Source organism: Falco naumanni, chromosome 18 (genome assembly GCF_017639655.2).
Source record: "Falco naumanni isolate bFalNau1 chromosome 18, bFalNau1.pat, whole genome shotgun sequence".
Taxonomy (NCBI): domain Eukaryota; kingdom Metazoa; phylum Chordata; class Aves; order Falconiformes; family Falconidae; genus Falco; species Falco naumanni.
The window spans coordinates 5577812-5600413 of NC_054071.1; the positions used below are offsets into that span (position 1 = coordinate 5577812).

The 22602-nt window shown below is 58.0% G+C and overlaps 3 protein-coding genes and 1 non-coding gene across 5 annotated transcripts; 2 read left to right on the top strand and 2 right to left on the bottom strand.

Annotated features, from left to right (window-relative positions):
* Window positions 1-2894: 2894 nt before the first annotated feature.
* On the top strand, window positions 2895-2966 carry TRNAQ-UUG. The gene has a single exon. It is a non-coding gene; the product is annotated as a tRNA-Gln (tRNA).
* A 2461-nt stretch (window positions 2967-5427) lies between these two features.
* GNGT2 (G protein subunit gamma transducin 2) lies at window positions 5428-7350 on the bottom strand. Its single transcript, XM_040617661.1, has 3 exons — window positions 7214-7350; window positions 6072-6161; window positions 5428-5702 (listed from the first exon to the last, which is right to left on the bottom strand). The coding sequence occupies exons 2-3, from the start codon at window positions 6153-6155 to the stop codon at window positions 5577-5579; spliced, it is 210 nt and encodes a 69-aa protein (XP_040473595.1). The 5' UTR covers window positions 6156-6161; window positions 7214-7350; the 3' UTR covers window positions 5428-5576.
* A 781-nt stretch (window positions 7351-8131) lies between these two features.
* Window positions 8132-13814, top strand: ABI3 (ABI family member 3). The gene is made up of 8 exons (XM_040617445.1): window positions 8132-8826; window positions 9822-9989; window positions 10802-10978; window positions 11584-11666; window positions 11820-11915; window positions 12313-12488; window positions 12601-12720; window positions 12951-13814. The coding sequence occupies exons 1-8, from the start codon at window positions 8710-8712 to the stop codon at window positions 13109-13111; spliced, it is 1098 nt and encodes a 365-aa protein (XP_040473379.1). The 5' UTR covers window positions 8132-8709; the 3' UTR covers window positions 13112-13814.
* A 5-nt stretch (window positions 13815-13819) lies between these two features.
* PHOSPHO1 (phosphoethanolamine/phosphocholine phosphatase 1) lies at window positions 13820-21587 on the bottom strand. Of its 2 annotated transcripts, none has more exons than XM_040617446.1 (4): window positions 21360-21587; window positions 19261-19363; window positions 16684-16814; window positions 13820-15894 (listed from the first exon to the last, which is right to left on the bottom strand). In XM_040617446.1, the coding sequence occupies exons 3-4, from the start codon at window positions 16726-16728 to the stop codon at window positions 15133-15135; spliced, it is 807 nt and encodes a 268-aa protein (XP_040473380.1). In that variant the 5' UTR covers window positions 16729-16814; window positions 19261-19363; window positions 21360-21587; the 3' UTR covers window positions 13820-15132. The 2 variants fall into 2 exon arrangements, with proteins under 2 accessions (XP_040473380.1, XP_040473381.1); XM_040617447.1 differs by lacking the exon at window positions 21360-21587 and adding an exon at window positions 19643-21323.
* Between the last annotated feature and the right edge of the window lie 1015 nt (window positions 21588-22602).

A 22602-nucleotide genomic window follows, 5' to 3' on the forward strand; every position in this document is an offset into this window, starting at 1 on the left:
GGTGGGATGCTGTGCCATGCCGTGGTGGATGCTCTGCTACCGTGGTAGTGGGATGCTTTGCTAGACCATGGTAGTGGAATGCTGTGCCATGCCATGGTGGGATGCTGTGCCATGCCGTGGTAGTGGGATGCTCTGCCATGCTGTGGTGGGATGCTTTGCTGGACCATGGTAGTGGGATGCTCTGCTGGACCGTGGTAGTGGGATGCTGAGCCGTGCTGTGGTGGGATGCTCTGCTGGACCATGACGGGATGCTCCGCCAGTCCGTAGTGGTGGGATGCTCTGCCAGATAAGGGCAGCAGCCCATCCCTGCTGGTGTGGCAGAGCGGTGGGTTATGAACTGTGGAAAGCATTTGGGTGCTGCAGATCAGCACGAGCGTAACACCGAAAGAGATTTTTTGCTTAAAAAAAATAAAATATTAACTTAAGCCCCAGGAGTCAGGATGTATGACAGAACTGAAGCCATTTTTTTGGGCCAGTTTAGGAATTGGTCTCTGCAAAACAACACGAAGTCCAGTGGTAAGGAGTTTGTTGATGTTTTGGGATGGGAAGGGCTGACCCAGAGCATGGCCCTGGCAGAGCTGCCTGCGGCAGAGGCAGGAGGCAGGGAACGGCACTGGGCTCACTGGGCTCTCCCGTTGCTGTTGGTGGATCATCCCAGGAAATCAATGGGATTGACCGGTATCGGGGCAGAAAGTAATCCTTAAAATGGCCGTAATTGGTGCAAGCGTTCGTTACCCAGCAGTTAATTGCATTGGTCCGTTCGACGCGCATCTGGATTCATCTCGGGATCAAATTCCTTGACTTCAGGAGGAAATCTGGCCCTAAACTGCGACCCCCCGTGCCACTGCCGCCTCCGCCGGCTCCGGCTCCTGCAGCCACATCGAACCCGGCAGATTTTAGGGTGGCTCCGGAGGAGGCGAAACCCCCCGTGAAGCCCGAGGTTTTCCTGAGAGCCCGAGCGGCCAGTGCCCGTGGAGTCCCTCAGCTTCGCCGCACGTCAGACCCGGGGCACGACCTTCTATATAACCAATTCATTTTTGTTTATCTACCTCTTAGTGACAATAGATTAAAAACTAGGTAGTGGCAACTCCATATGCTGTAGTTTAGGGGAAAAAAAAATTACTCTCTTTTTCCAAAGAAAAATGTTCTTTAAAAATAGAATTTATGGGCTTTCTTTTCACTTTAAAGTGGTCATTAGTTGTAAAAGCTCCAGACCTCAGCAGTCCGAAATGTTTGGTTGTGACTGATTTTTTTTTTTTTTTTTTTATGCTCAATCTTCCATTATTTTTTTTTTCCTTTTGAACTTGGATATTTACTACGTCCATCAGCAGTACACCTCTATCCTCCTCGCTCCCCCAGCCCGGCGGGGCTGAACCCCATTTCTTGCTGGGGGAATTGCAGTCGAGGGGTTGTTTTTTTATTTTTTTTGCCAGCAGCTTTTTGGGGCGGGACAGCGGCAGCGGGTTGATGGCAGCATGAGGAGGGTGATCGAGCTGAATTTGGGGTGCCGCATCACTGCACCCTGATGCTGGGAGCACCCAGCACCTCCTCATCCACCGGCTGGGTGCACCCAAGGGTGCTACTTCTTCCGGCAGCTGCCCCAGTACAATTTCAGGCTATTCAGAAAAAAATAATTGTACTTTCCTGTAATGATATTGTTTTTCCTCTTTTCAGCTGATTTGTTTCCTTTTGCCTTTTCCCCCCTCCCTCTCCTCCTTGCCTCTTCTAATCCGTGTTCTTCCTTGTCCCCTCGCGTGAGGCAGTTTGTTGGCTTGGATGTGGAGTTGGGATTATGGATGGGCGTGGGCTCCATTTCTCTTCCAGTGAGGTTGTTTCTTTTTTTTTTTTTTTTTTTTTTTTGCCACAAACCGCTTCACTCCACTGTTTCATTTTTAAAAATAAAAGAAAAAAAACAACAAACAAGCAAAAAAAAAAAGTGTTGGTGTGTTTTTCTGGAGTTGGGGGGAGGAAAAAAGAGAAATAAAGTGGTGAAATAGGAGGAAAAAAAAGGGGGAGATAGAGGGGGAAATGGAGAAAGAGGGGAAATAGAGGAAAAAGAAATAAAGGTGGGAAATGGAAAAACAGAAGGGGGAAGTAGAGGGAAAAACACAAGAAGGAAATAGAGGAAAAACGGGGAAATAAAGGGAAAAACAGAAGGGGGAAATAGAAAAAATAAAGGGGAAATAGAGGGGACAAGGATAAATAAAGGGGAATAGAGAAAAAATAGAGAAATAAATGGGAAATAGAGGGGGGAGCAAGATAAATAAAGGGCAAATAGAGGAAATAGAGGGGGAAAGAAGATAAAGGGGAAATGGAGAAACCCCAGAGAAATAATAACGGGGAGAAACGAGGGTTGGGAGTGAGCGTGGGTGCAGCAGTGAAGCTCGGGGCCGCCCCAGAGGATGCTCTGGCCGGTCCTCGGTGCCGGTAGCACCCAGACGGGGCCGCTATCGTGATTTAATGGGGTCTGGAGGAATAAATAATACCGTTTTCTTGCCCGGGGGTGCTGGGAGAGGTAAAGTCCACTCCCCCCTCGCCGGGATGCAGCCGCGTCGTGCAGCATCAGTGCCGCTCCCCAACGGCGCTGCAGCCTCAGGACCCTCCCGGGTGGCTCAAGGGCACCGGGAGCGACCGGCCCGGTGCCCTTGAGCGTCCTGAGGCTGCTCGAGCAGCAGGGGGGGTATGGGACGGTCCCCCCCGCCCCGAGTTCGCGCGGAGCGCAGCGGGGCCAGTAACGGGGTACAGAGCCGCGCCGCACCGGCACTACCGGTGCGGGGGAGCAGGAAGCGGAGCCCCGTTACTACGGGGGGGACGCACCAGATCTGGGGGCCAAGGGGTGTCAACGGTACGTGTCGGGATAGACTGAGGGCGCGGCGAGGAGCTGTGGACGTAGTGGTCCCATGGTGTAATGGTTAGCACTCTGGACTTTGAATCCAGCGATCCGAGTTCAAATCTCGGTGGGACCTCCTGCCCTTTTTGCTCCTCCGCCATGGCTCCGGGAACGCGGCGGGGAGCGGCCGCCAATCGCCGTTAGAGGAGGATGGGGGGAGCGCCAGGGGTGTGTGTTCCCCCCCGGCCCCGAGCCCTCCTGGCGCCCGCCGGGCTCCATTTTGTGCGGGGGCGCCGGGTCGTCACTGCGCATGCGCAGGCAGGGCGGGCAAACCACGGCGGGCTCTGTGCCTGCGCTGATTGGGCTTCCGGGCTGACACTCTGCCCGCCGAGCGCTGCTATTGGCTGGGGGCGCGCTGCGCTCCGCCTCCCTCCGCGTTATTGTGAGGCGACACCGCCTGATAGGGGAGCCCTTGGCCTCGGTACGGTGGGTTCGCGGTCGCGGGTGGGCGGTGCGAGGCGCGGGGGCTTCGGGGAAGCAGCCGCAAGGGCCCGGCCCTGGCTTTAAGCCGCTGTTGGGCCAGCAGCGTCCCGAATCCCTTCAGCAGCGGCTTAGCCGGCTCTGACGCAGGTTTCCAGCCGTTTAACGTCGATTAACGGGTCAATCCCCGCCGAGCGCAGGAAACCCGCTCGCGACCGGGTTATCGCCCGGGATTAGGGGCAGCCCAGGCCCCGGGGCTGAGTCCTGCCACGGCCACTCGCCTCAGGGCCACCCGCCCTGCCCCTCAGCCGCAAGAAAGACGGAAGCCGTGGTTGAGCTGAGAGGTTTATTTAGCATCTGCGAGAAAGAGCAAAACCATCTTTATTTTTGTCTCTTCGGGCTAGGAAGGTACGTGGAGTGGAGGTACAGGTTGCAGGGGAGCAGCGGGGACCACCTGCATGAGGAGAAGCCTCGTCCTTCTGTCTGTCCTCTGCCAGGGAGCACCCATCTTTGGGCACCTGTGGGGCTGAGGGACCCCCCCTGCCCCACGGACACCGTGCTGAGTGGGGCCGGCCCGTCGGTGAGACCAGCGGTGGCCCAGCAGACAGGAGAACACTGCTCCGAGTGGGGTTGGTAACAATTCCCCTGCACGCACAGCATTTAGACTAGTCCCAGGCACATCTCCGTGCAGCCCCAGAGCCCTGGCAGCAGCCACTGGCAGCATCGTAGACCCATGGCCTTCCCAGGAGGCAGCAGGTACCGGCTGCGCCACCGCCTCATCCCACAAACTGGCTGGAAGAGGTTTGTTCCTGCCTCGAGTTTGCAGCCATTGTCTTCACTGTGGCTAAATCTGCCACGGGATGCGTGTAACATCCACGCAGAGGCTGGCTGGGCCTTGGGGGAGTGTTTCACGGTGGCCTTGAGGGCTGCCACGATGTAGAGGTGGGCTAGCGTGAAGCAGAAGTTGAGTGGGGACAGCCTGTGGCAGGGATGGGACCTGAGGGACCCTGAGAAATAAAAAGAGCTGCTGCTTCTGTTTGGGGTTGATTGGGGAAGTCTTGGAGGGTGTTTCCCAAAGGTAACATGTAGCTGTAACTGATTTAAAAAGGAAGAACAAAATGACCTAAACACCCCCAAAAAAGCACCAGACAGCAAACCCCATAAACCTGCCCCAAAGTATCTGAGCCTGGAAGCTGGTTGTGCCAGAGCTGATAAGTTTTTTTTCTATCAAGCAGGGGATGAAATTTGTGCTAGATACAAACTGCCCTTGGGAGCAGGAGCATCATGGCCTGACATTGCTGGGTTAGGGCCTGGAGAGTCCTGTCTTGCTCCAAGGAGCTGCTGTCCCCCAGACTGCTTGTTCCAAGTCATTCCCGTCCCTGATGGGACATGGTGGGATGAGACTTTACAGCCCTTCTGCCTGTATGGGGCCCGGTTGCAGCAGCAGAAAGGAGCTGATGGTGAAGCAGAGGCAGGGCTTGGAGCCACCTCGGTCACTGGCAGGACCTGACAGCCCTGGGCTTGCTTTCCCATGGCTGCCAGGGGTTTTCCAGAGGAGGAAGTGAGACTGAGAGGTGGAGGAAGGGTTTGAACAAACTGCCTGGGGCCTCGCTCCTTCCCATGCCATACCCTGTGTTGGCTGAAGCCCACCCAGCCATGCTGTGGCTATCTGCTGGCTCTTGATGCAAGGTGCATGGTGGGTGGAAGCCGTGGGCTGTAGGAGTGTTGGGCAGTGGTGGTCACTGGCTGCGGGGATGCATAGGAATAAAAATAAAGCTTCAGATCCCTGGAAGCCTCAAAGCAGCAGGGTGGGTGGGTGTTGCCCTCCTGTGCCAGATGGGAAAACTGAGGCACTGAGAGGAACCGGCTTGAGCAGGGTCCTGTTGCGAGGCTCTTCTGCAGTGACTGGGGGTTTGGGGCTGTGCTGCTTGGAGAAGCCTGAGACAGATGCAGGTCTGCGGTTTCATTAAAGCCCAGTTTGCTGCTGTCTGCTAAAAATGCAGAAGTTTTGCTTGCAGGAAACAAAATGTAGATCAGCTGTGAGAGCACAAAAGCACACTGCGCTGGCTGCTGAACCTCATCTTTGGTGGCAGTGGGATAATATATATTTTTTTTTCCCCTTCTTCTTTTTGCCATCCTTTAGATGTGCTGTGCTTTGGTTCTGGACTCCCCAGTGCTGAGGTCAGACTACAGGGAAAGCAGGTTTCTGACAGTCTTGGCTTGCACACAGGAACATTCCTGTGCCCAGCGGTGATAGCAGTGGGGGTCAGCTTATCGTACAGCCACCCTTCTCCTTAAAGGGGTTCTTGTCCTCAGGGACTCCCTTCAGCAGTGGATCCTCACCTGCCATGGACTCAATGTATTCCTTGAGTTCTTTGCCTGTCTTGGAGATCTGCCAAGGAAGAAGACACTCTGTGTGGGTTACGGGATCAAATCCTCGCTGCAGCGCTGTGCTCCCCCTCTTCAGCTGCCTACAAACCCCTTTGTGCAGCTGGGAGAGGGGAACTGTGGCCATGAACATTCCATCCAGCATGGGGTGTCCCCAAGAGCATCCCCAGGGTGCTGTGGGCACCTCACTGGGTGCAGAGCCACAGCCCCTGGGCTCTGGGACATGGGGCTAAGCCCGAGGGGAATGGTGCAGATGCACACTCATGTCTGTATTTGAGGTTTAATTTCAGGGATTGTGGTTCTTTTCCTTTGCAGGATGATCAGGTCAGAAAGTTACCCCAGGGAACCTTTGCATTTTGGGTGGAAGACTCACCATTTGCCTCTCGTTCTTCACCTCCTTCTTCAGCTGATCCAGCTCCATCTTCAGCAGCTCCTTCTCTGTCATGTCCTGAGCCATTTTGCCCTGTAACCACGGGGAAATGGCTAGTTATTAGTGTGTAGCAGGGCTTGTCTTAAGGCACATTAGGACTTTTGCTTCAGCCCTAATAATACTGGAGACGCCACTAATGTCCCAGCTATGCCCATGGTGAGAGATAGGCTGATGCTAAAAGAAAACTGAAGCATGAGGCACCTTTCAAAACCTTGCTTGTAACACCTGCTGTAACCGGATTTTCATTTGCTTGTTCTCAGCAGGCACATTGAGCGACAGATGCAGTTAAAGCAGCGGAGGAGGATCCAGCGTGGTTTTTAAATAGCTTTTTGCTACCACAGAAGCTGTTACCCCAGGACATGAGCTGGCCAGTTAGCTGAGTGGGGCCAGTTGAGCCCAGAGAAAAGCTGCTGCCTCGGGGCTGTCAGGGCAGCACATCGTAGGAGAACCTGGATGGTCACATTCTGCAAACTAGACCTCTCTGCTGTCCTGTGCCTGGGCAAGAGCATCTTTGCAGGTTTTCTAAGGAACTAAATACTAGGAGTTTTTTCTTCTCACCCCTCCTTGCGCCTTTTCCCCCCAGGTAAGTGATAACATGGATTGTGCCTCCTTCATTGCTGTAAACTCGCCTGTTTGCATGCAGAGGCATTGTTTGCTGTGACTGAAAGGTTTTGGGGCTATGTGGGTTGGAAAAGCCAAATTCTCTTTTTCATGAAAGCTCATCTAAGCGTTATGTGAGATTCCCACATCGCTGGCCTGCACTGCTGAGGTCTGTTCCCATGTTAAAACTTGCATTGAAAAGCTGGCCACAATCTTTTAAATAATAATAAAAAAATGATTAAGCTGAAATATACCTTGCCCCTGCTCTTGAAGGTGTCAAGCTTGTGCGTCCTAGACCCCGCTGGTTTTTGGCAGCTGCTCGTGTGGCACGTGTGCCCATTGCTCCTCTCCCCATCGATACCTTTGGGGCAGAGCGTGAGGGACCCAAAGCCGTGGCACAGTCGTGCTACCCACTGAGAGGGTGGCTCCCGAACTGGGTGGGCACTGCAATGCCATTTGTACCGGGAAGGAGCAAGACCACTTACCTCTGGTGACAAGGGGTAGCCCTTGTGAGCGGTGCAGACGTTCAGAGATCCATCAGAGGGGCGATGCTGTCAACGAGCCCTTGCTCTCTTGCTCCAGGCTTGAAGACTCCTTCAGCTCTCTGGGAGAGTAGCAGGGAGCAGATGTCTTTGGTCCTTAAGCTGATAATAGACTCAGGAGAATAAGCTGGTCAGGTGTTGGGCATTAACCTCAAAGCCCAGGGTAATTGGTGGTGGGGCTGTGGGGAGGGTGAGGATGGGGGAGGAAGGGTAGGGTGGGATGGTGGGAAGCCCAGGAAGTCCTTGAGCCCCTGCCATGGGTGTCTGAGCCTGTGGGGGTGGCTGGGTGCTGCCGTGGCTGGGTCAGGGGGACTGGCCCCTCTGGGAATCGGAGCTGCTTTCACAGTTTGGGAGGGGATGTGGGGGGACCTGGGGTGGGGGGCCTCTGAGGGCTGGTGCAGCTGCGTTGGTTGGGTGTCAGGAACGGCTCAGGCAGCTCTTGGTCCTTTGGCATGTGAGGAGTCTGGGCTAGTGCTGGAGGAAGTTCATCATTTCCCTCGTCCTTGCGCTGGTGGGGCCACGGGCTCAGGAAGGGCCAAGCCCTAACGTGGGTTTTGCTCCTGTCTGGCCGGTGCAGTCACTGGGGCTGAGGAGAGAGCCTGGGAGGCCCCAGGGAAGAACCTGTGGGAGGAGGAGAAGAGGGTGGAGGGGGATTTCCAAGTGAAAATTTCCTGCCCTCTGCGCAACCTCAGCCTCACCCGTGGGGACGTGAAAGGTTGTTTTAGCAAAGCATGGAGGGGAGCGTGCTGTCCTGGGCGAGGGAAGGACGGGGGGTCACTTGTCCCACCCCTCTGTACCCAGAGCTGCGCGAGGTCTGGGTGACTGGGGTGATGCTGCGTGGGGGATGTGGGGTGCGTGGGGCTTTTCCAGGGAGGAGGGCCTGGCAGTCTGCCCTTGGCTGCATCCCTTCCTGATGGCTGATAAAGGGGAAGGGAAGGGAATCGCCCTCCCTGGGTGTGCCCAAGCCCGGCTCAGCCCCTCACACACCGGGATGGTGATGGCAGCTCGTGGAGGACGGCCACCGGTGGCAGAGATGGGGGTCAGGATCTTTTCTGCTTGCTTGCCCCCCCTCCCCTGCACTGCTGGCTCCTCCATGACTCACATCCTTCACTGCCACAGCCGCTCTCACCCCCTGCCTGGTGGGGTGGCCACCAGCTGCAGCTGGGGTTGCCCCCCAACACAACCCTCGTGGGGCTGGGGCTACACTGGCTGCCTCCCCGCTGCCCCCCCCCCCCCCCCCCCCCCATTTTTCCTGGCTGCACCCAGCTCTCCGGAGGTCAGTGATGTGAAGGTGGCCGGGGCGGGCCCCACAGTTACGGGGTGTCCCTTGGGGGATCGGGGACACTGCGGCGCCCACAGTCCCTGCGTCAGCACCGCCACGAGCTTCAAAACCCAGCGCCGAGGCGGCTGGGGAGGAAGTGGGAGCTGAGCCCAGCACCATGTCGGAGCTGGAGCAGCTGCAGCAGCGTGACATCCCAGCAGGCCGGCAGGTCCTGCGCGACCACCACTGCAACCTCCACAGGGTCGCCGACTACTGCGAAAGCAACTACTTGCAGGTGAGGGGGATGGGGACAGCTGGGGACATTGCGGGGTGAGCTGCAGCCGTGGGGCTGGGTGTGATGCTGGGAGCCCTGGTGAGGTGGTGGTCCCAGAGGGGTGGCTGGTGGGTGAAGGCGAAGGCTGTGCCCTGGGAGCTGGGAGCCTGAGCATCCCTGTTAGCCTCCTACCCAGCACTGCACGCTGCTGCTCTTGGCTTTTTTTTTTCCCTTGGGCCTCAGTTTCCCCTCTTGCTCTACAGCAGCTTTTCTGCTCAGCTCTCAGAGTGGGGATGAATGAGAGTCCTCCAGGAGTTTGGTGCCTCTGGAGAAGCCCTGGGAGGGGACCAGAGACACCAGCCCTGGCTGGGCTATCCCAGGCTGTCCCCAGGCTTTCGGAGGTACATCCTGGCCTGGCAGAGGTGAGCCAGGTGCCTGCACATGCAGAACAAGCGTGAAGCTCTGCTGTCACCAGTGTCCCTCCTCCTCCTTCCTGCCTGGCCCCCACTGAGGGAAGCGGTGGGGCAGGAGCTTTGGGGATGAAATAGGAGGGAAAAGGCTTGTTCTGGCCCAGTTTTCTGGGGACGGGTCCCTGTGAGCTCGGCAGAGCATGTGTCAGTGGCCTTGCTGGCTCAAGCCAGACCCTGAGGCTGTGCCCAGGGGGTTGCATCCACTGGAGCGGAGCTGAAGGGGAAACACGCTGAGTTATTCAGAGAACTGAGACACCATCCCCAGCACAGCTGGTGGCATGGCCAGCTGTCCCCTGGGGTGGCAGGCTCAGCTCCAGCACCTGCCAAAACGGCAGCATCCTGGGGAGGAATCACGGTGAATCCCCGGTGCTGGAAGAGGTGAATGCTGCTGCCTGCCGGGTGCCCAAGTGTCCTGCCGGTGGAGCTGGAGGAAGTTTGATGCATTTGGAAAGCAGAAGGAAGCATCTTTGCTCCTGTGTGACTCCAACGTGAGGATGGAGGCAGTGGTGGCCGCATGGGGTCCCACGGCTGGGTTTCCCCCTCCAGGCGAGTGACAAGCGGAAGGCGCTGGAGGAGACGATGGCGCTGAGCACGCAGTCCCTGGCCAGTGTGACCTACCAGGTCAGCAGCCTGGCCACCGCCTTCCTGCGGTTGCTGGACCTGCAGGCGGCCGAGCTGCGGAAGGTGGAGGCTGACGTCAGCTGCGTGGCCCAGGTGGGACCATCCTCTGACTGGCACCGGCGTGTGTTGGGGTTTGGGTTCTGGGAAGGGGGGTTTGGGCAGCTCGAAGGGGCTGAAGGCCCTCCTCCCCTGCAGCTTCAAGAGCCCGTTGGCCCCCTGTAGCATCACCTTGCAGTGGAAGTGCAAGACCATCTCCTTGGGTGGTGGTGGGGGTCACCCAACATGTCATGGGGAGACAATTCTATCTGGGGCTGGGAAACTGGTCTCTGGGGTGTTCTCCCAGTCTGGGCACTTGCAAGTCCCAGTGGAGAGGGGACCTTGGGAACTGCCTCTGAAATCTCAGAGAGGCCAAAATGGAGTATTGGGGCTCGGGGTGTTGGCCTGGTTGCCACACTTTCCCCTTGCCTGGCCTCGTCCTCCCAGAGCTTAGGGACACTAGTGTGGCCACCCACCCTCTTCCTGGCATTTGGAAGCCACCTGGAGCCTTTCCAGCCACGGGAGGAGAAGGGACACTGTGGTCATGGTGGAAGCAGCAGGAAAACAGCTTCAAGGTGGCTGAAGCCGACGCATCCCCCTGCCACTGCCCTGTCCCCTGCTTTAGGAAGGCCCAGGTCCTCTGTGGTGGCATGAAGGGCACCACTCGCCCTGCTGTGATGGAGCAGAGCAGGATCTGCCCCGGTGGCTTTGGTTGGACCAGAGGATTCAGGCTCAGTCCCCATGCTTCCCTGCAGCCCCTCCCTTACAGGCAGGGAGACAGGGCTGGGAAGGGTGGTGGGACTTGAAGGCGGCAGCAGGAGGTGAGGAGAACCTGGGATGGGACAGTGGGGACAGTGTCATCTCCGCAGAGGGTTGACATGCACAAGGAGAAGGTGTCTCGCCGGGAGATTGGCTCGTTAACTGTCAGCAAGAGGTTCCCGTCCTACCAGAAGATTATGCCCCCCCCCAGCCCACCCTGCCTGGAGCCCTACTACAGGAAACCCCTCAACTTCAGCATCCTGGATGACATTGGCCATGGCATAAAGGTCAGCCCAGGGCTGGGAGGGTGTCCCACAGGGGTGAGGGGGCTTGGATGGGCTATCTTGGTCCCCAGTGTCCCCAGTGTTGCACTGATGGCTGTACAGGTGGGCTCAAACCGCTCCTTGATGGAAAAGCGGGGTCTATCTGTGCCCCACAGCCCACTGGGGCTCGGTGGTCCCAGCGTGGGGAGTGGGGACGTGGTCTGGTGCAGAAAAGGTAAACAACACTCAGCAAAGACCATTGGTGCTGCTGGGGCTGACGCTGAGCTGCAACGCTTCCACCCCAGGGTCCCTTACTCAGCACCTAAATCGCCCAGGCAGGGGTTTCTGCAGCCCAGCAGGTGCGAGCTCCCAGCATGGGGCTGGAGGGGAAGTGGTGGCACTGGGGCTGTGGTTCCCACGGTGGCGGGCGCCTCTTGGCCGCCTCCACACCGCAGCGCCGGCGGCTCCTTCCGCTCGGCTGCTCCCGTCGGGGGGGCCCAGCAGAGACCTCAGGGTGCTGCTTCCCTGGGGGGTGTGCGTGTGTCACGGCCATCTGGGGTGCAACGAGTTTGTGGGGCAGCTGCAGCTGCCCTCGCCCGTCACATCTCCGTGTCTCCCTGTGCCCGCAGGACCACAGCACCCAGCTGTCCCGCACGGGCACCCTGGCTCGGAAGGGGATCAAGTCGACAGCGCAAGCTGTGGGCACCCTGGGGTGAGGCTGTGGGTGGGGATGGGTGCAGGGTTGGGGGCTTTGCCTTTCCGTGTCACCCAGCGGTGACACGTGGCGTGGGCTCGCCTGATGCTGCTGCCATCAGGGTGCCATCCCTGTGCCAGGCTGGGGGCTCAGTGGCTGCTCTTCCCGCAGGAGAAGCACCCGCGTCCCTGAGCCCATCCAGCCACCCGTGGTTCCCCAGGGCAAACTCTCAGCATCCTCCTCCACTTCCTCGCTGATATCCGTCAGGTACCGGCACTTCTCGGGGTGGGGGCGGGCCTGGTGGGTCAGGAGACGCCAGGGCAGCCGCTGTCATTCTGCTGCTCAGGGGACGTTCTGCTGCAAAGGGATTTTGATTAAAAATACGGGTTTTGGGAGTGGGACTGCACCCTGGGCGGTGCTTGTCTCTAGAGCAAAGATACCCTCTTATGGGGAGGGTCCCTGATGGGGCAAATGAGGCTCAGCGCTGGGCAAGGGGTTTGCACAGGCTTGGCACACAGATGCCAGCATCTCCTGCCCACACGATGACCACAGCGAGTGCCACTCCCTCCTGGCATGGGGCACATGTCTATTCAAAGAGTAGGGGGCAAGGCCAGCCCCCCAGGCTGGTCCTCCCACTCTGACACTGCTGCTCCCCCACCCCCAGCTCGAGCGGAGCCCCGGCAGCCCCCTGTGAAGGCATCCCTGTCCCACCACCGCTCCCCTCCCTGCTGGGGCCATCCCCACCGGCTGCGGCTGCCATCCTGCCGCCCCCACCTCTCCCTGGGGACCTGCCACCACCAGGAGACATGGACATGCCCCCACCAGACCTCATGCCCCCAGGTGAGTGCTTGGTGGTCCAGAGATGCTGATCCTGGGGGGTTAGCAGGGATATGGGGGGCTGCATGTTGCCTCTGCCCCCCATGGAGCCCTTTGTCCCCCACTGATTTTGCAGCCCCCGATGATCTCGAGACGCTGCCACCACCAGCTTTGCCTGCCTTTGAGGATTTGGCCCCCCTGCCACCACTTGCTGCAGAGGACCCCCCTTGGGTTCCGGAGAACTACCTGGAGAAAGGTACAGTGGATGCCCAGATCCCCCAGTCTCTTTGCCATGGTGCTTTTGGTTGAGCTCCTGCCCACATTCACGGCACTGAGGGCCCAACTCTGCCCTGGCGTCGGCTGGGGCTGGGATGCTGAGCAGTGCCATGGTCTGCTGACGTCCCCTGCTCCTGCACTTCCCAGCTGCGGCCTGTCCCTTGTGGTGGCCTTGCTGGGCTCCATGGCCCCCTCTCCCTCCTCTTGCAGTGGTGGCCCTCTACCCCTACGCACAGCAGAAGGACAACGAGCTCTCCTTCCAGCCTGGCGCCCTCCTCTTTGTCACACGACGCTACTCGGACGGCTGGTGCGAGGGCGTCATGGGTGAGGAAGTGGGTTTCTTCCCCGGCAATTACGTGGAGCCCATCTGAGCACCAAGGGCAGGCAGGCCCCTGCACACACACCCCCCCCCCCTCCTGGATCGGCCGCATCCTGCTCCTGCTCGCGGGGCTGCGCTTCGCCTATCAATTCTGGCTTTGCACAGCTCAGCCCTTGCATGGGCAGCCAGACCGGGTGCCACTGCTGGCACTGCTGCACCCTGACAGCTACCAGCACCCAGAACATCTCCTGCCTGGCCCCTCTCCCATCTTTTCTTTTTTCATGACAGCAGCACTGGCTCCTGCTGGTGCTGGGATGGTTTAGCACTGCAGTGCTCTCAGCTGATGGAAACACAGCGGGCGGCACGTTGGTCCTGTGGACTGATCCTGGTGATGCTCCCGGCCCCACAGGACCAAAGCAGAGAAATGGGGGACGGGGCCAACTGCCCACAGGGACGCAGAGGAGAGCAGCACCCAGCTGTGGACCCAGGGAAGCTGCATGCTGTCCCCATCAGCTTGAGACACAGATGGGGATGAGCCAGGGCCCGATTCTCCAGCAAAGGGGTCCCCACGGGGGCCCCTGCAGAGCATCGCTTGTAGCCCAGCCCCACTCCGCTGCCCCCACTCCAACGCAATCCCACCACCTTCACCAGCCCAAGGAAGAGAAACAACATGTATGTGCAACTCGGAGAGCTGTTTCACGTCCAGGTTTATGTCCTGGATACATCTTGTGTATCTGCAATATATATATCTCTCTCTATATATATGTATATTTTTAATTCCATGGCTTTAAGTTCCACACAGTTGAACAGGGTCCGAAGGAGGAAGAACAAAGCGACGGGAAATGAAATAGAGGAGGAACACCTCAGGGCTGCTTTGGTTATTTCCTTACTGCTCAGGTTTGCTGTCAGGGTTCCTATGCTTTGGAGGAGTTACAAGCCACCCTCGGGAGCTGGTAAGGCTGTGGATAAATCCAGGGGAAGCCAACACCAGAGAGCAGCGAATACTGTAGGTCCCCCCTGCAGAGTGCAATTAGAAGGGGCAATTAATACTGCAGTGGGGCAGGGGGACGCGGGGGAGTTTGTCCACTGGGGACCTGATGCCAGGAGAAGGGCTGCAGCACCACACCTCCCGGGGGGAGGTTCAGCACCTCTAGACCAGGTCAGGAGGGAAGCTGCCCCCCCCCACCCCCCCCCGGGGTAAGAGAGGAGCCCATACAATCCAGCAAAGACAAGCAGATGAGAGCGGTACTAGCTCAGGGTGAGGAGGAACCTGTCTGCCCTGGGGACATGGGGATGTTCTACCCTGGAAGCAGATGCAGAGGATGGAAGGCAAGGGCAGCTCGTCCTCCCCACGCAGGATGCAGTCAGCGTGCCCGTGCCCTGGGCAAGTAGGTGGGGATGGGCCAGAGGAGGTTTTTTCCCAATGTACCCCTTTCCAAAAGGTTTACTATTCCTCATGTCGTGTTTTTGTCAGAGAATAAAGTCTCAAGGGACAATTAACTCTTATCACAAGGCTCAGCAACTGGGCCGGGAGCTGCCCTGCCCGGGTGGGATGCAGAGGGCGAGCCAGGAAGCCCAGGCAGCACAAATATCCTGGGTTAAACCTCCAGTGACCTCGCGAAGAGGCAAGGAGCGCTTGAGCATCAGGTTCAAGGCAACAGCACACAGCCCCCGGCATGGCCGGCAGCGGTCGGGCAGTCGAGGAGGATGAAGGCAGGAGGAAGGCAGGGCCGGCCCGCAGGGAGCCGGCTTCTGCTCTTTCAGGAATTGCTTTTGTGAAGTCAAAAGGGAAAAACAAACAAACAAAAAGTCACCATTAGTGTTGGCAAACACCCGCACTGGAGTCGATGTCCAAGCTGCATAGAGAAAGGCTTCATCTCACCATGGCAGGGGCAGGAGGAGGGGGACAGAGACAAAGTGCTTTAATCACCGGGGAGAAAGGAGCGTGGAGAGGAGAGGCAGGAAAGCAGCCCAGGAGCGGGGGCTAAGCGAGTAGTACTGATGAGTGTGGGGTACCCCCTGGCTTCTCCTTTCCCCACTGCTTATAGTACGCAAGTCTCTTCTGAGCCATCCTCAACACTTCTTCTTGAGGACCTCCTGGAGATAGCGGGTGACCTCTGCAGCTGACTCCCAGGGGATGACAGTGGCCTGGAAGGCTCCAGGCTGCTTCTTCTCCATCTCCTGGGTCATCCGGTGCATGGGGTAGCCCTTGCGCGGGAAAGCCACGTCAGCTGAAGTCAGAGTCACGGAAGGGCAGAAGTCATTGGCACCATCCCCCACGTACAAGACCCTCTCGAACTCCACCTCCTCCTGGGCTCTCTCTGCCAGGTACTCTGTCAGGATTTTGCGTTTGCACATGTTGGCCGGGCAGTCAAGGCACTTGTGGCTGTGGTAGGGCCCCAAGGTGAGGTATCCCCTCTTGTCAAAGCTGGATGGATTGCTGAAGATCTTGCGGAAGAGGGAGTAGAAACCGGCTGCCCTCAGATTGCATTCGATGCCGAACATGTTGGCATCAGAGATGAGGATGATTTCAAAGAGCTCGTGGTTCTTGGAGAGGAACTGGAAGAGGTCCGGCATGCCGGGGGACAGGGGGATGTTCTCGTAGACAGTCTTGAAGTCCCCCATCTTGACCCCCTGGTCCCCCATGTATGCCAGGACGCGCTGCATGTACTCGTTGTAGAAGCCCTCGCGGAAGGTCTGTCGGATGTGCTCTGGAAGCGCCTGCCCTGGCGCCGCCCGCACGATGGAGTCATCGCTGTTCTCATTGATGATGGTCTCATCAAAATCAAAGACGAGGAGGTATTTAGGAGGCCGGGGGCTGGCCATACCAACACCCTGCGAGGTGGAAGGATCACACCCAGCCGTTAGTTCGAGGCACTTTGCTTTGGCCTTGGGCACAGTGACGGTGGCACCCACAGCAGCAAGAGGCTACCTGACCCCCAGGCAGATTATTAGCCTAGCAGGGCTTGGCGGGGGAGGGGGGCTAATCCCCTGCTGCCATACCTCGGCCCCGGCCCTAAGGCATTTATCCTGCCTATAAAGAGATCATTTTGTCACCACTAATCCCGTTCCTGCAGTCAAGGCGGTCACTGTGCCGAGCGACCGCCACACGTCCTCCCAAGGGACATGGAGACAGTACGTGCCTTGGGGTGTTTTGTGCAGGGAGGGTCCCTGGTGGGGGTTTACTCTGCTCCCGTCCCACCCCTGAAAAGGGGTTTGTGCCCCTGAAGACCCCTCTTGCTGCTGGGACAAGTCTGGCTTTGCCTGACAGAGGAAAAGATTTTGCAGGTTGATTTTTTGCTCCGTCATTCAGACGCAGTTTCCCCCTGGTCAGGCTCTGCAGGCTCTGGGGAAGCCCAGGACAGCTCAGAGCTGCCTCCTGCCCTGCTCTAAAACCAAAGCAAACCCACTGTGCCAGCAGGGTGCTGAGCCGCGGGCCCCAGCCCAGCCTCCCTCAGCTACAGCCACCGCAGCCCCAGCAGCACCTGCTCACCGCCTGGCTGCTGCCGTGCTGCCCGCGGCCAGGGCTCCGCAGGATGGGGACCCGAGTCCTGCTCCCGGCCCCTGGGAAGAGGGGGGACAACCCCGCTCACAGAGGACAAGAGGGGTGAGAATGGCACTGACCTTAAACAGGCATGGCAGCCCAACGCCCTCACAGCACCTTTTCATTGTAAGACCATCACTCTGCGGGCAGCGTGTTGCTGAAGGCAGGGCTCAGGGCGCAGGGCTCAGGGCTCGCTGGGCGGCTCTCCTGCCTGCAAACCACAGAGAAGGGGGGGTTTGGTTAATGCCTTGGCTTTTCCCCCCTGCCACCTTCGGGCACGGCACCCACCAGCACAGCACGGCCGGCTCTATGTCCTGCAGCCAACTCCCAAGCTCAGGACCTTTTGTACCAGGAATGGAGGAATTAAAGGAGTCCCCGGAGAGCGGGGTGAGCGGGCAGAGCCCGTTTAATGCTTCTGATCCCTCCTAATTCTCCCAAGCACTTGGGCTTTGCCCTATGTGAAAGCAGCCAGCAGAACGGCTCGGCAATAAACCCCAGCAACACATGCCCTGTTCCAAAATTGCCCTGATTTTCTTCCAGTATAATTAGTTTGGGGTGTTTATTCTAATGGAGTAATTATCCTGGAATGAAACCGGGTGCCCAGGCAGCTCTGGCGAGGATGTGCCAGGCTGCTGCCCCGCAGCGAAGGCAGAGCCCAGGATACGTCTCCCGAATTTTGCCGACCTCTTGTGGTCCATGGCGACAGAACAGAACGATGGGCAACCTCCAAAAAACAGCCTCGTGGCCAAACCCAGGCAGATGGTTAGCCGGAGGAATAACATACTGGGACACCGGAAATTTTAACTGGTCACCAGTAGCTTAGCTTAGCTGGGGTCAGGAGATTTTAAATGATTTTTTTTTTTTTTTTGTCATCAGCATGGCTACAGGAAGAGTTTTTCAGCTGAAGGTGATTTGTGGGGGATTTGCCTGGATTGAAGCCCAGCATCGAACTATTTTGAGCACAAATGCGATTCATGACTCTGCTAAAATAATAAACCACAACTGCACCTCAGAGGTGGCACACTGCAAAAAGAAGCGGGCACTCAAAATTAAACCCTGGGTTGAAATCTTGTAAAAGCGACTTTTTGTGAAACCTTTCAACCAAATACTAGTTATTTCTTTGCAGAAGCACCCATTAAAAGCTGAAGTTTATTGAGAGACATCATTTGAAGCCAAATAATGCTACAGCCAGCCTGGCAGTGGGATTAGCCACCATGATTTTCAGGTCCAAACCCAGAGAAACAGAAAAAAAAGATTAAACTAAAGAAAGAATAATTGTAATTTTTCTCATGATATTCAGCTGCCAGCAGTGAGAAAATAATTTGGGTCTAAGCCTTACGGAGACTTTGTGGTACCAATGCCGTGGCACAGGGCAAGAGCCCTGGACTGGCTGGTTAATGCTGTGGATGCTGTTATGGGCAGCTTAAGGGACAATGTGGAGAGGGGAGGTAACTTGCTCCAAAAAACCCTCTTCTGGGCCCAAGGGTTTTGCATTTTGCAAACCAGGAAAGGCTAACAGCAGACATCTCGGAATCTGGGCAGATGAGGTCAGGCACAGACCTAACAGCTACCTCATACAGTCTCTAGTCCCTTCAGCACTTTTCAGCTGACCACCTTCCATGTAGCCACCATCTGAATTAACATTTTGTTATGTACATAAAACCCTGACCTATGAGCTGGGGGAGAGCCAGTCTGGTCTCTTTTGGCTTACTCCAGCTCTCCTCCAAGAGCTGACCAGCATGAAGTCAGAAGCAGCATTGTTCACCTCAACCTCATGCTAATTTATCCTCGGCAGAGCTCCCTGCAGCTCTTGCCTCCTCTCCCCATCTCCCCGGCATCACTTTGCTGTTCGTGGGCACTGACAGCCCCAGCAGGGATAAATCCAAGAGCTGGAAAACAAAAATCAGTTGCTCTACCAAGCTCCTTGTCCCAGTGTCACCGGCACTGCCACCGCTGTTGCACAGAGGCTCCCCCAGATGCAGCTGCCCCTTCATGGGTCTTGGGGGAGGATAGAGGCCACTGGGCCCTTTCTATGGGATTTCTATGGAAAACTATAATCCGTGAAGTCAGCTTGGACAATTGCTGCCCCCATCTACCGGTGGAAGATCGGAGCATCCCTGTCATGCTTCTGCAAGAGCCGCTTTCTGCTCTCAACCATCCCCAACGCAGCTCTTAATAGTATCAAAATGTGCACTGCTTTATGCAAAGGAGGAATTAAAATCTAAGCCAGTGTTATTTAGCCAGTAAAGGTTCAGGATGGGAATCTCATGGCTTCTGGGGGCTGTCGGACAAACTGCATCCTTCCTGCATGTGCTGTTCTCCCCTTATGACACAGAAAAGGCAGATACCGGCGTTAGGGGTGAGCCAGTAAACCAGTGCTCATCCTCTAAAGACAAGCAGGTTGAGCCGTGGGGTCTGGCAGCAGCCCTGACTCTGCCCTGTGCAGGAGGGGAGCAGAGATGAGAAAAAAATATTTAGCAAACCTCCCAGCCCTCAATTATCCCGCTAAATCCAGCCAGGAGCCGGCAGCGCCCGTGGGCACACTGCTAGGAGCGTGGGATGGAGCAGCAGCCCCATCCGGGGTAGGGAGAAGTGAAATCCCTGCAGGACCGTGTCGCTGCTCCCAGCGGAGCTATTTCTGCACGGAGATGACTCACCCGGCAGCTGCCTCCCCGGAGCGTGTCCGTCCACCTTCTGCAAAAAAGGGACTCCCTCCAAAATAAAAGAAAAGCGGCCGCACTTCCTAACATTATGTAAAGCCTGAATGTTGAAACAGAAAATAAAAACAGATATTTGCTCATTAATCGTGTTAAACATAAAGAAACAAACGGAATTCGGGATGAGGGTCAAAATATGCCTGCTTAAATTGGTGAGCAGCTGGGCTCACCACAAGAGCAATTTCGCAGGGTGGTTTATCCCCAAAATCTCAATGTTTTCCTCCCCTCTGGCAATACCTCCAGCCATCCCTGGGATCCTCCTGCTCCAGAGATGCCCAGGGAGGAAAGGCTGAAGCCCAGCAATATTTGCTGCCCTCGTTACCTCCACAGATCAGCTCTTGCTGTGCATCCTGGCAGACCTCTGCACTGCTGTGACTTCGGGCTTAATCCTGCACCAGGCACAGGATCAGGCCCAACACGAGCCCCCATCGCACCCGGGAGAGCCTGGACAGGGATCAGCACCTGGTCCCAGAGCCAGGACACACTGAAAGCGAGGGGGCACAGGGCACTTCCCAACTGCAGGCACAGTCCCTGGGCTGGTTTTAACCCCCCACTGTACTCCGCTCTCACCCAGTTTGAACATTTTTAACCTTAAACAAAAACATTTGATGTTTCTGGTGTGTACAACATGTTTGGGTTTATTTAATTTTAACTCAAAGCCCAACCCCTGACCTTTGGCAAACTTGTTTGCCCACCCTTTTGACGGGCAGAACAAGAGGACAGAGTCCTGCTGCCCCAAAAGCAAAGGAGGGGAAACCCTCCTCTCCGGCACCACCAGGCACGTCATCGGGATCACGGGACAATTTCACCATTCCTGGAATAAAACCCAACCCGCTACCATCCCCGGCTGTCCACACAGCTCCCGAAGCAGAAGCAAATGCATAAATTAATAACAAATCACCCAGACAGCAGAGCTCACGGGGGTGTCTCAGCCAGCCGGGACCCCCGCCGCACATCCCTGTGCCACCTCGCCCTTCGTACTTCGTAGGTCCCACTTTGTCCCAAATGCCCCGGGCAGGGGCGAACGGGAACAGGAACAGGGAACGGGAACATCCTCCTGGGGCTCACGCTCCCAGCCGGCACGGCATGGGGTCACCTCAGGTTATGGGGATGTTCCATTTTTTTTTTTTTTTTTATGGTGTTTACTTTTCCTGCTGCCTGCCAGGAAGCCGCGGCGTTACCGCGGCCAAGCTGCGGCCGTCAGGGCCAGAGCTCTCTGCTCTGCAACAAAAAAAATTCTCAACCCCCCCACCCTGAACCAGGTGGTTTTGGCCCCAAAACGCTGCAGCTGGGCAGGCAGTGGGTGCTGGGTTAGCAGCTGGGTTGTGGGTGCCCAAAAGTGGATCCCAGTTGCCGCATCCCACGCTGCGGGGATGAACCCACCGCCGGGCACACGCATCCTGTGGCCTCTCGGTGCCAGCCCGGTGCCAGCTCCCTGCGGACAGACGGGCCGGGACTGGCGGCAGCTGCTGTTCCCACTCCGGTACCGGTTCGTCCCAGCCCACTGCCTGGTGAGCAGGGCCGGTGCCCGCTCCCAGTATCAGTGCTCTGTGCTGACCAGTGCCTGCTCCCGGTACCCACTCCCTATACCGGTGCCTGCTCCCGGTACCGGTGCCCTACGCCGGTACCGGAGCCCTATCCCGGTACCGCAGCCCTATCCCGGTACCGGTGCCAGCCCAAACAGGGCTGACTCATGCACGATCCCTGCAGGATCCTGCCCGGTCGGCACCTCCCGGTACGGGCAGCAGCCGCCCCAGTCCTCCGAGAGTCCAACCAGGTGGGGGACGCTCCAGCACCGGCACCAGCCACCCCGGTCCCCGCAGGGTCCCACCGGATCGGCACTTCTCGGTGCCGGCCCCCGCCAGCGGGGACCCCCACCCAGCGGGCACCTCCCGGTACCGGCACCAGCCGCAGCGATCAGCATCTGCCGGTGCCGACACCCGGTCCGCGGAGCCTCCTGCCCGGTCGGCACGTCTCGGTCCCGGCACCGGCCGCTCCGGTGCGGACTCACGCCTGATCAGCCCCCGGAGCCCCCTTACCGGGTCGGAATCTCCCGGCAGCGCCCGGCTGGCCCCGGTGCCGGTGGGTGCGCTGCCAGCCCGGCGTCTTGGCCGTGGAAGGAGCCGGGCACCGACGGCTGGGGAGCGGGGCTCCGCGGGTGCGCGGTCCGGTGCGGCGAGGCCGGCACCGCTACCGGGGCTGCCGCGGGCGCGGCCCCTTTAAAGCGACGCAAACGGAGCCGCGGCGCCGCTCCGCGGAACAACCGCAGCCCGCGCACGTCACCGCCCGCACAGCCAATGGCAGCCGCGCCGGCGCGCAGCAAAGGGGGCGGGGACCGCCGACGCCACGCCCCCAACCCGCGGGGCGGGGGCGCTATGAAGCGCGCAGCCCCCGCCGCGTTCCGCGCAAAGACCGCGTTAGCGCAGCGCGGGCGCGGTTTTGCTCCCCAAAGCGGCACAACCCCCCCGCACCAGCCAATTCAGCAGTTTTGCAATTTAATCCTTCGGGGGGGATTTTCCCCCAAAACAAGGGGCGAGCGCAGGGCGCAGCCCCCGCGGCCGAGGGGTGCGCGGAGGCGCTGACCGAGAAAACCGCACAAATTCTCCCCAAACCCACACCGGGGGGGCAGCACCCCCCGCGCCCACCTCCCCGGCTAATTTTAGGTGCTGGCGCTGCCCCGGGACACGGGATGGCAGGGTGCCCGGCCAGGCTGCGCCCGCACCCCGGAGTCCTCCCCCCGGCCCCGGGGCGCTGCGGAACCGGTAATCTTTGGTTTTGCAGGACGCCCAATTTGTACTGGAGTCGCCCGTGATAAAAAAAAAAAAAAAAAGGCCAGCTTGTTCAAAGGCTGGAGACAGAGGGTGCGGGCAGGGAGGGGACTCAGCGACTCGGCCTTAAAAACATATAGTTAGAGACCGCCAGAGGTTGGGTTTTCTCTTGCTCTTTAATTAAAAATGCCTAAGAATGGAAGGACGCAAACAAAATTTAAAAGGTCTGCAAAAAGGCAGTTTTCTGTTCCCTGTGTGGGCTGGATGAGGGACGGCTGCTCCAGGGGACGCCACGTCGCCCCAGTGCTCACGCCCTGGCCCCCGAAGCTCTGAAGTTTCCCCGTTTTGGCAAAATTCAGTGCCAGCCCCAGCCAGGAGCAGAGCCCAGAGCATTTCTGCAGCCGAACTACAGCCATGCCGACCCCCTTCTCCACAGCCCTCACTCCCAGTCACTAGAGGACTGACCTTCACCTCGCAATAGCTGCCTGCAGCCCCTGCTTATCAAGAAAATATT